This window comes from Hyalella azteca, unplaced genomic scaffold (genome assembly GCF_000764305.2).
Source record: "Hyalella azteca isolate HAZT.00-mixed unplaced genomic scaffold, Hazt_2.0.2 contig8716, whole genome shotgun sequence".
Lineage (NCBI taxonomy): Eukaryota > Metazoa > Arthropoda > Malacostraca > Amphipoda > Hyalellidae > Hyalella > Hyalella azteca.
The window spans coordinates 1-12,376 of record NW_025938801.1 but is presented as its reverse complement, the minus strand read 5'-3'; the positions used below and the strand labels follow the sequence as shown (position 1 = coordinate 12,376).

Sequence of the window (12,376 nt, the reverse complement as noted above, 5' to 3'; positions counted from 1 at the left end):
GCTGCTATGTGTACTTAGGCTGCTACATGTACTTATGCTGTTTAGTTGTACTTAGGCCGTTGCATGTGCTTGTATTGCAATGTGTATTTGAGTGAGGCTTGTTAGTTTGGCCCCAAGTACATGTATGTATTGTAATGGAGACAAATGGAAGCCCCCTTTCTGTTTTGATGTCAAAATATATTTTGTTAAATGGCCAATATGCTCTATGTGTTTTTGCAAACATTTTGAATGCCAATGGACTGATGAGATTCAGAATTTTGTTGCTTAGGCAACATTTTTCAAAATATTTCACATTTCACTACTGTACGGTATTTTCCTAGTGTCTGCAGAATGACCTATCAACAGAAAATCTTTGGTAAAATATTCTATATTGAATTGCGTACTTTTAATAATGAACTGTAATATGTGTTTTTACTATATATTCACTATTTGAAGAATACCTTGAAATTGGGGGGTGTATTTTGACTTTTGGTTTTACCTTGACCAATGATCCACATGGCAACATTTTAACAGGAGATGATAGCAAAATAATCAGTATAGTACCAAGCTCTGTTAATATCTTTAGCCTAATAGTTGTATGTGGGATCTGTCATAAATAGAAGTTTAATCTAAATCTAGGAAGCAGTCAGATTATTTATATATATATATATATAGTACTGAGTTCTTTGATTTGATACATTGGTATGCAGGGCATATCACAATTACGTAAAGTTTAAAGAAATCATCACCAGATATATTCTTCACACCAAATTCCTGATCACTATTTCCATGTATTTAGTATGTACATGATAGAATGATGAGTTTTTTCCTATAAACGAGACATTTCCTTCATAATATTGCTGATATTTTTTCAATCAAGTTATTATGAAGCAAGCGATCTGGCTGGATTGTTGGCACAATTGAGTTATTGATGCCATATCAATCAGTTCCTTCTATACACATTGATCAGTATCTGTATACAGTATCAATCTCTAGATGCTATACCCTGTGTTGATCATCCACAACTAGATTTCTTGTCCATTCTTGCTGCTTGTTAGATCATTTGCAGAGTGTTTATGATTATTGTGACATGTGTTTATGATTATAATGATTATGTGTTTATTATGATTATTTGTTAATGTGATGTTGCTTTATTAAGATAATATATACGTACAGAATATTGTTATGCAGATTTTCTCTGAACCAAATCATTCTGAAACTAGTTCTAATAATAAACTCTAATGTAACTAAATATAAGAGCACACAAATTCTGGGGTGTGTAAAGAAGCAAGTCCTGCTAAGGTGATATTCCTTATTAAAAATGTGTTCTCTGAATTTACCTGGACATTTGGCTAGAATTTACTGTCAATATGATTGCTTCCCTAATAGTTTTTTGCTAACAAAATTCTTGTACCTGCGTTTTAATGAACCCATGCCCTTTGGTGTGTATTACATTTTCGGTGATATCATTCCGCGTGTTTTTCTGTAGCGCATTTGGAAAGTGGGAAGGACGGACGGCTCATTTCATAAATTCTATTCTCGGCGCGTCAGGACTTCCATTTATTGATTTTTTTCGTTGGGAGGTTGCAATCAATACGGCGAACGCAAAATGCCGGGATCAGCCTACTGTGTTTGCAAACACATCCGTCGGTAGGGTTGCTGCTCGAGCTGCATTTCTTTCCCTCTCCCGCTGGTCATTATTGATCGCTGTTGCTGCCATCGTTTGATAGGCTTGCATAGGCTTTTTTTTTTGGATATCGAGTTACCAGCGCCGAGGCGACAAGCGCGACGCATTCTACGCTGACAGTTTTGTGCGAGTTTTAGTTTGCTTTGTTTGTGGAGTTTGTAGTGTTACCATCCTATTAACGCATTGGGTGATTATCTAGGCTATTAGCTGTCTCGTGGCTTCATAATTAAATGGAAGCTTGTGATAGTGCGAAGTAATGAGCGATAAGCATTAAATCACAATAGCTTTACAAAGTCCGTCCGAGCATATTATACACGCTTCAGCCTTGAAACTGTTATATCAATGCAATAACCGAAGGAATTTTCTTGAACCATTCTCAATGCCAGTTTCGTACGTTTGCCAGCTTTGTTCAACATTTTTGCTGTACAATTTATAGTCAATATTATAGTCTATTTCTTCATTATCCGAGTAAATAAATTCTGCACTTCATTCCACTGTTATCATTTAAGTGAGGACTTATATTATGTATTTGATAATTTATTTCGGTGATACTGAAGACGATATGGTGATTTTGTGAAAACGTAAGGCTTGCGTCGCGTCGAACATGCATGGCTTCGTAAAATGTCACAATTCCTACCTGAAGAATACTTTGTGGAAAATATTAGCCGCCATTTGAGTGGGGACTGGATGACCATCGTTAGTCTCGCTGCAGTTCGACTTTGTCACATGCATTGCTCCACGTTTCCGAGCTGAATGTCAGGTCAGTAGTCATTTTTATCAAGTCTCTGAGTACATGATGTGTGGCGGCATATCGAGGTGCTCGCTACTTATTGCAAGCACGTTCGTACGTGGACGTGCTCGCGTTCTTTCTAAACTGTTATATCAATGCAATAACCGAAGGAATTTTTTGAACCATTTTCAATGCCAGTTTCGTCCGTTTGCCAGCTTTGTTCAACATTTTTGCTGTACAATTTATAGTCAATATTATAGTCTATTTCTTCATTATCCGAGTAAATAAATTCTGCACTTCATTCCACTGTTATCATTTAAGTGAGGACTTATATTATGTATTTGATAATTTATTTCGGTGATACTGAAGACGATATGGTGATTTTGTGAAAACGTAAGGCTTGCGTCGCGTCGAACATGCATGGCTTCGTAAAATGTCACAATTCCTACCTGAAGAATACTTTGTGGAAAATATTAGCCGCCATTTGAGTGGGGACTGGATGACCATCGTTAGTCTCGCTGCAGTTCGACTTTGTCACATGCATTGCTCCACGTTTCCGAGCTGAATGTCAGGTCAGTAGTCATTTTTATCAAGTCTCTGAGTACATGATGTGTGGCGGCATATCGAGGTGCTCGCTACTTATTGCAAGCACGTTCGTACGTGGACGTGCTCGCGTTCTTTCATATTGTCCAAGTTACGCTAATAAACAAGAAAATTCATAGCGATATATTGGGGGACATAATAAAACATGGCGGAAATATTATGGTTTTCTACTGATTTGAGTTTTTTTTTTCACTGCACAAATTTGACGAAGAAATTGTAAACTTCGATGCACGAACACTTGTAGAATACCTTTGCGTCGCTGATGCTTTTTTGTTTAAGCGTCAGTGACGTCGTAATGGCATAATCACCGATTTCTTACGTAAACCGATTTCTTACTGATACGTGAGAATATACAAACGTATCTATCAATTTTGCTAAATTAGGTTAACCTCTTAATTGTAGTATAACTTGAGTATAATCGCACTAGTATGACATTTAATGACCAGACAGAATCCCTCCCCTACATTTTATGAACAATTCCAGTATGTTGCACTACAATGGATAAAAAAAACATATTCATCCTGAGATTAATTTCCGAATAATGTGGAAATTGAGAAGTTTTTAATACCTTAATTTGCCGGTCAGCTTGTTTTGTTCTGCAGAGTTAGGCAACGCGTCTATAGTGGTCAAATAAAAATCATGGACGCACTTTTAATCCTCTTCGATCTGTCAGATTTCTGTGCCATTTCATATGTTTTATCGTAGTTATTTTTCAAGTGGTGTCGTTGGGCAGAGTATGGCGTTTTTAGCGCATTTTCTCATTTATGAAAAAATGCCCTATTGTGCTCGTCATGTCCGTCCGTCTGTCCGTGACTTCACGTTTTCGTCGACGAGAAAATGCGCGCTCTGTCACTCACTGCAGTGAGTGCCGAGTTGTATTTTTTCAAAAAAATTACGTTTTTTTGCGTATGGCATTTTTTCAGCATACGGTGTTTTTTCTCCGCCTATGTAATTTTTTGAGCGTGTGATGTTGTTTCAGCGTATGGTATTTTTTTCTCAGCCTATGTCATTTTTTTATTATGTTTTTATTGAGCTCGTGGTGTTGTTTCAGCGTATGGTGCAGCATGGGTAGTGGTGGAGGCGGCGACCAGCATTTCTGCCTACGCTGGGACAATTTTCACAGCAACATCGCGACATCTTTTGAACAACTGCGCGACCACGAAGATTTTGTAGACGTCACTCTCGCTTGTGAGGGCAGGACAATCAAAGCACATAAAGTCGTCCTCTCCGCCTGCAGTCCTTACTTCCGTAGCCTTCTTAAGGTGAGATACCTACCGAAGTATGTACATGATAGAATATAAATATATATAAGTATGTACATGATAGAAATAACTCAAGGGAAGTTATTTTGTTCGATTAGCCATTAGCGTTGTGTTGAATCTTTTATTTATGTGTAATTTTGAAGCTGGGTAACCATGCATTTGAGTGCTATCGATTCAATGTAATGCAGAATTCGACAAAAATATTTTCTTGTAAATGCTTCAACATGAATAAACTTGGTAGGATTGAAATTCCCGATAGAATTTTTTCTTGGAAGTGATGTCTCATTGTCTATTATCATGATGATCTTTGCATTTGAAGATACGTAAAAATTCGGTTCCGGTCTATTTTACTATTATNTTTACTATTATGCCGAAATATGGAATAATTTTTAATATTAGCATATTTTCAAATTGAGTGAGACGAACACGCAATGAACATCTCTGTTCACCTCAAACTAATATTGTCATAAAACAAAGCCTCTGTCGTAATCTGAACGTGGCTGTTAAGTGGGCGCACGTGTTGCAACAAAGTCTTCATTACATCTAATACTGTTGACGAAATAGCATACATTCGAGTCAAGCTTGTGGTGTCATTTGAATATGACTGAGAAGTAGCCCGAAAATAACGAAAATGAGCTGGACATGACACATAATTTGGCGCGTGTGTTGCAGCAAAACCTTTATTACATCTAATACTGTTGACGAAATATCATACATTCGAGCCAAGCTTGTATTGTAATTTGAATATGACTGAGAAGTAGCATAAAAGCAACAAAAATGAGCTGGACATGACTGGTAATTTGGCGCGTGTGTTGCATGAACTGGACATTACTGGTAATTTGGCGCGTGTGTTGCATGAACTGGACATGACTGGTAATTAGTCTTCCCATGCTGACGATTATAAACGCATTTCTGGTCATCACCTTTTTGAATAGTTCGTTCAAGAGGTAATCACTTTTTTGAATAGGTCGTTCAAGAACTCTCCCGCAAAAATAATATCATTCGTGATAATTCGAACTTTTTGTACACTCCCCAATATTGTGGTCGTTATTGTAACGCAGTGGTCTAGCATCTCTGTATTCGCATGTGCTTTTATCGTCCGCAGGTCTTGCGAGCAGCACAAGCAATGAGAACAACGCAAACTGCTTCGGGTCCAACGTCGCCGTGTCTCTGCTCGGCCCCCAGGGTGCTGGGGGGGCGAGTGCACCCCTCACTCACCTCATCGCCACCGCCCCTCACCCACCACACTCGCCCCATGACCAGGTCCGTAGCGTAGATACGACCTTCAGGATACAAAAATTCGAATGTCTTCTTTAATAACATTTATAGAGTAATAATTATTACTACTAATCATTACTAATTCTCTTAAGTGCTTTCAATTCAAAAAGTTTCCGTGAATAAATAGCTTAAAAGACAACTACTACTCTGTCCATAAATCATAATGTTGTGTATTTAAGAAAGTTGGTTTGTTCGTCTGAAGCCTGGCGCTGATGCCCCGAGTTTTATGTTCAAGTCACAAACCATGAATTTCAAAATGCATATGAAATTGAGTAATGGAAATGTTCTTGTAAACTTGTGAAGTTCAAATTTATTAAAAATATAAAAGGCAAATTTTTATCCTATTCCAAAAAAGGTGTTGAACTTTTTTCGGCGAGTTGAGTTTTAACGAATGTGTTTTGAGTCCACAGGTTGGCAGTTTCAAATTTTTAAGAGGACTGTTCATGTGCCCCGGAATAGATGTACATACAGAGACAATACCTAGTATGTCTGCAAGGCAGAAGGCATTTTGGAATTTGTATCTCTGTTTTTCTATTATAAATTTAGAAATTTAGAAGGAAGATTTTGTTCAGCTACAGTTTTTTATTTATTTATGCGCAGATTTTTTGATCGTGAGATCTAAAGAATAAATTTGCAACGAATTAGATTGTAGTGAGCGAAATGTGTGTCGTTGCTTTGCAGGGATCACACCCAGCAGCTCTCCACACTCGCCCCATGACCAGGTCCGTAGCGTAGATACGACCTTCGGGAGTCGATAACTCGTAATGTTGTTTATTTTAGAAAGTTGGAGTGCTCGTCTGAAGCCTGGCGCTGAAGCCTGAATTTTATTTTCAATGCACAAACGATGAGGCATCTCAAAATGCTTATGAAATTGAGTAATGGAAATTTTCTTACAAACATGTCAGGTTTAAATTTATTGCAAATTAAAAACGCAAATTATTGATTCCAAAAAAAAGGCATTGAAGATTTTTTCGTCAAGTTTCAAAAAGGTTTACAGGTTAGCTGTTTCAAATTATTTAGTTCATGTGGCCCATGACAAGATGTACGGAGATATTTTGTCTGCTAGGCATAAGGCATTTTGGAATTTTTATCTCTCAGTTTTTCCATTATAAATTTAGATGGAAGATTTTTTCGGCTACAGTTTAGCTTTTTTTCTTTATGCGCGGTTTTTTCATCATTAGTTTAAAAAAATTAATTTACAACGAATTATATTAAAGCGAGCGAAATGTGTGTCGTTGCTTTGCAGGGATCACACCCAGCAGCTCGGGGTGTGCCACGCTCACCTTCACCCACCCGCCCTCTCTCATCTCCTTCACCCTTACCGCCACTACCGTACATCCCGCCACCTTCCCACCACATCTCTCCGCCGCCCAAGAAGAGACGCCACCAACAGCTTCTAGTACCGCCGGCCTCGCCAGGCTCTTCATCATCCGTGGAGCCGCCGCCTCCGCCTCTTCCTTTGTCTCTGTCTTCCTCATCTTCCTCACAGCCCCCGGACTCCGGCCCGCCACTTGGCACCGCCAAACTTGAATGTGGCGCCGGCGTGTCATCTCTGCTGGCGGGGTCAACGCTGGCCGCGGCCCTGACCGCTCCACGCGAGTCTCCAAGCGTCAAGGAACAGCTACAGGCTTCCCCGTTACTGTTACCTGCGTCCCCGTTACTGTTGCCGCCGCTCATAGAAGTCAAACAGGAGATCGTTGACTCGCCTTTCGAAGACACAAACAGCAACAGCAGCAGCGCCGCGTCCGAGCAACAGGCCGTAAACCTCTCCGTCGAGTGCACCGGGGGTGCCATGTCTGGGTCTACGGGGGGCGGCATGCCAGGGTCTATCGGCGGGTCTATTTTGCGGCAACGCATCCAGGGCTACCAAGGGTCTCCCGACGCTCCCCCGCCACCTTCTTTCTCGCATCGGTGCGACGATGACGGCGGCAGTGCTGACATGGTGGATAAAAAGGATCTCACATCGCCATCAGCTGTCGCCATCATGAGACGGCAGCACATGCTGGGTCTGGCTGCTGCCGCTGCTGCTGCAGGTCCTACAATAATTCCTCTCTTGCTGTACTTAACTAGACTCAGATTATACCGGTAGTTTCGTAATCGTGTCTTTGAATAACACGTACTTTCATACCTGCTTGCATTTAGACTAGATTCTCAAATACTATTAGAAATTCACCAATAACTTTTATGTTTACGATGTCTGGTCACGAGTTTGATAGTTGTCCTGGCGTGTGCAGGCGCGTACACGAGGTCTGGAGGCACCACCACGACCACCAGCTCTGGTAGCTCCTCGGATCCCAGTTCTCGTGCTCCGCCAGGTAAGCCCTTGTGTCTGACCGTCTACTTTGTATTGGATGCGATCACGTAAAGTATATATGTTAACGTCTGCCCAGTGTCGTACGATGAAAGTTCTCAAGTTTGGCTCTGCCTAAATTATTTTAAACGTGGCAGCATTGCTATCTTCTGAGTTAAACCGAATTTTGATGAACAATGAATCGAGCATAGAACTTTCAACTTTATCTCTCCGATTTCGCATTTATTTTGACGTTGCTGTAAATTGGGCTTAATTTTGTACCTTATGTACTGAAAACAAACGTTAATTTCAGTAAATTTGTCCATGAACTCCTGTACAACCGTCTTGTTTTTTCAGCGCTTGAACGTTTCTGGCCACACAACGCTATTAAGCTCTAAATATTATTGCTTTCCGCCAAAGGGCAAAGGGATGTTTAGTTATTGCTGTCTGAAAGTGGCCTCGTCTGCGTAACTATCTTGAAACCGCACGGCAAAGCTCGTTTCGTCGAAGATTCAGATCGCGACATAGACTGGTTAACACTGCATTTGAGCTCGCAGCTTCAACACGCTAGCTTAAGCGAACTGCCCACTAACAATATTCTGTAACTTGAAACCGCTTAAACCTTTTGTAAACTGCCTGGTATAATTAAAAAAGTTCCGGTTTTTTAAGGCAATGTCGGTTTTTAGTTGATATATCGCTTTGCTGCGACCTGAACTGTGTCTGAAGCAACTGCCCCTACAACCATGAAAACGAAACTTATCTCATTGACTTTCCCCATAGGTTCACTGTCTGTTTTTGCGGTCCGTATGTCGGCTTTTGTCCAGCAAAGACATCTTAGTCTCAAGATCCCGGAATATAGAAGTTACTATGTCAACATTTTGAGCATTTCGCGGGCTACTTGCACATTCACTAGGTGCATTATTAATTATAGCTTTCTCAATTCTTACATGAATTCCGTCATCAAAACCTGCCATGTCTAACAAAACTTTCCATACTACAGTGAGTAGTCCCGTATCTCATCAAGTTGTGGCATTGAAATCTATAGTGGCTGTCTGGGTAATATAGTAGTTCTTCCGTGCCAATCTAATGCCGACAACGATTTGAAATCGTTGAGACTTGTATGGTTTTTTAAAGATCTTGACTGACCCGATTTATTCAAATCAATTCCTTTTTCTATGATTAATTATCAAGTTAATTACGATCCTTCATTATTCGAAATCTTTGTCAATATGAGATCTTTGACGTGGGCGAAAATGTCTCCACATTTGTTTTTTCTTTCAAGATTTTCATTCATCATTCATTAAGCTCATGTATCATTCTCATATCTTTAGACCAATAATTATGATTTACTGTGCATGCGAGTATCTTGAGTTTACCGTTGATCGTCCCTGTAGTTGTGCATCTCCACTCTACCGTGCCTCGAGAGGTGCATGCCGTGTACGTAGATATGAATTGCAGCGCGTTTGATCTACATGGATGAAAGTAATACCATTTATGCTAGGGAAATTATTATAATAACTTCTTCAATATGGTTCGGCATGACTGTTCGAGGCTTGTGACCAGTAGAAATATTGCATCCTATGCAATTATTTTGATTCAAGCTTGAACCTTATTTACCGGGCTCCGCGTTGGCCTCGCTTGTTGATTCGTCTCAGAACTTATAACCTATCCACCGACTGTATTGCTGAGCATGTTTCTTCCTGATGTCGGCTCTCGTAAAGATACGAAGTCATGTCCTGTTAAATCAGGGGCCATACTTTCAAAATTCGCTAAGTGAACGCAAGTCCTTACGCTCTATTTTCTTTTAATATGATTGGTGGATTTGGCTTGAAAGGCCGTCAATGATTGGCTGATGAACTTACGATCTCTTAACTTTCTTTGAAAGTATAGGCCCAGACCACCATTTTCGGTCCTTGGAGTGTAGTGTGAGCCAGCGTTTGGTCTTTGATTTCAGCTGTCTTGATGCTGGTAAGAACTAGAATCAAGACAAGCGACAGTAAAATATTCCCCTTGCTCTGCACATTCTCCGAACGAAGCAAAAGATATAGATATTTTAGCCGAGCGTTGCTTGTGTTAATTATTTCTTCACACACTTCTCCCTATCGCGCTTTCTTTGCGTTATTTAGTCCATGAATTTAGCGCGTTCGTATCTTCGTTCCTTTAGTATTGACGATCTAATATAATTGATATTTCTTAGCCTATTAAAAATAATTACATAATACTTGGGGCTAGCCTTTTTTAGTCTCACCTACCCACTAGTCAATGAATGAGAACCAATTTCAGATTCTGTAGATGAAATTTTCCATTTCATAAGCAAATTTTTTTAGTTCGATTCTAGCGTTAGAAGACTCGTTTATTATCTAGAGTTTGTTATTGATAAATCCTTTGAGCGTCTTCATGTGGAAGCTACCTAAAGATTCATTCATCATTTAGTAGGCCATTTCATTATTTCAGCATCACCCACTACATTGTTATTTTCTAGAGCTTTCTACTCCCAGTGTATTTTATAAGGCACTGGTGCCTATCTCTTATCGGTTGCCAGCAATGCGTGTTTTGTTCCACCAATTAAAATTTATTGCTTGCGTGAATATTATACAAATTCTGAGTCTAGTAAGTTGAATTTAATTTTACGTGAAGTGATGATGTTTAATAATTATTGAGTATTGATTTAGCCATCATTTTGCTACGAATTAGAGTTAAATATTCTAACACGGTTTGAAAAGAAGCCTACCATCCACGCTAGCTCTGCTCTGAATGTTCATAAGCAAAACCGGTACTTTTGTAATATAAGTATGTGTATCATCGTCTTGAACAAATTGCCAGGTGAAATGGTGCCATTATTCCTATTGTTTTTCCGCATTTTTTTATTGCCCTTGTGATATTAGTTGAGGTTTCCGAACGTAAGAGAACTTGAATGGAAGCTATACCGGCAAAAGTCTTGAAATTTGCGCGAATTCAACGAAGCGATTCTTTCAAGAAATAAGGACTACAACTTCGTTAACAAAATCTAAAGTACGAGTTGAATAATTTCAGAATACGCATTCAAATTTACCCCACCCTCTGATGAAGAGCTGATCACTCCCTTAAAACGCTTTGCGTGGAGGAGTATACAGCGTTTCACCGGCAGGCAGGTACCGTGGAGCATTAAACTAAAATACGCCCAGGAAGCTCGTATTGAAGGGCAGGGGTATCTGGTGCGAGCAGCGACATCGGAGGTGTGAGGTGGACATGGCCTTTGCGTTAACAACCCACGATATCAATTCTCGCGGTAAAACAAACCTCGCTCGCCTGCTAGCGACGTTTGTTTTGCCCGAGTGTTGCGTATCTCGGTGCTTGTTGCGATGGTTTCGATGGCCCGCTTCACTCCTTCGCTGTATTTACACTGGCTGCAGCAACTCTTTGCTAATGCCATGTTTTGCTCTGTTCTTCCAGATGCCTCTGGCCCTCTCAGTCCTGGGGGCGCGACCGCAGGTCGACACAGATGGCGCTGTATGCAGCCTAGACTTTGTCCATTTTGCTGGAAAACCTTCAGCAACTCCTTCAATCTCAAGCAACATGTGGTAAACGTGCACACTGTTGGTCAGGGGCTACAGTGCCACCTTTGCCACAAAACCGTCAAGAACAAATGGTACTTGAGGAAGCACCACGTGACTGCGCATGGAGCTCCTCTCAAGCGCGGCAAGCACGTCTCGGGATGTTCTTCCTTTGAAGGGCATCTGCCCCACGGAGCTCCTGATGGCCAGCGTCACCGGCACGAAGATTACGAAAGGCTCCATCGTCAGGACAGTTATCCACCGCACGACTCAGAGCGTCAGGTGCTGGAGGCCGGAGAGAGAATATCTCACATGGAGGACTCAATGGACTACAGCGACCGTCCCGTGTCGAACTCATCCGATTATAACGATGATTTCGCAGCCGAATATTGCGGAGACGACCAACAACGATGCCAGCCTGCTGCCTGCGACTCGTATGATCCCGGCAACAGCGGCGGATGTTCTGCCAAAGAAAAACGTCGTTACGCTGATGATTCACAGCGATGCTCCTCGGCTCATGATACCAACGCCTCACGTTTCGTATACGATGATGACGGACGTAATTTGAATAATTCAATTGGAAACCACCAGAGTTTCCAAAGCGGTGATGGACATCAAGTCTCGTACAGCAGCAGCGAAGGAAGTTGCGTCTATACCGTCGATGGTGCAAGCAAAAGATCTTTCACCAACGATGCTCATTTCTTAGAGCGCGGAGGTCCCTCAGACTCTTTCAGTCCGCAGACGACGTCTCCGACTTCCGCGTCGCCTGCGCCTGTCACATCCAACGCCACCTTCAGTAGCCTGGATACAGACACGTCTTCGCCGCAAGTTCGGCACCAACTCGTCTGAAAATCTAATTAAATTCACGCTACTCAATTTTTTCTGTCGGAAGCTCATCCATGTGAACGAGTCGATATGAAGTGGCTTCAAAGTCTTCTTTCTGGTCGGACTGTTTTAGGATTTAAGTCCAAAGGAATTGTGGATTATTAAGAAAACGGCTACTTGCCGATTTTA

The 12,376-nt window shown here is 41.0% G+C and overlaps 1 protein-coding gene across 1 annotated transcript; it reads left to right on the top strand.

The window, feature by feature from the left end:
* Window positions 1-4,017: 4,017 nt before the first annotated feature.
* LOC108676840 (broad-complex core protein isoforms 1/2/3/4/5) lies at window positions 4,018-12,347 on the top strand. Its single transcript, XM_047881722.1, has 6 exons — window positions 4,018-4,261; window positions 5,023-5,134; window positions 5,367-5,524; window positions 6,786-7,572; window positions 7,774-7,854; window positions 11,262-12,347. The coding sequence occupies exons 1-6, from the start codon at window positions 4,019-4,021 to the stop codon at window positions 12,209-12,211; spliced, it is 2,331 nt and encodes a 776-aa protein (XP_047737678.1). The 5' UTR covers window position 4,018; the 3' UTR covers window positions 12,212-12,347.
* The last annotated feature ends 29 nt before the right edge of the window (window positions 12,348-12,376 follow it).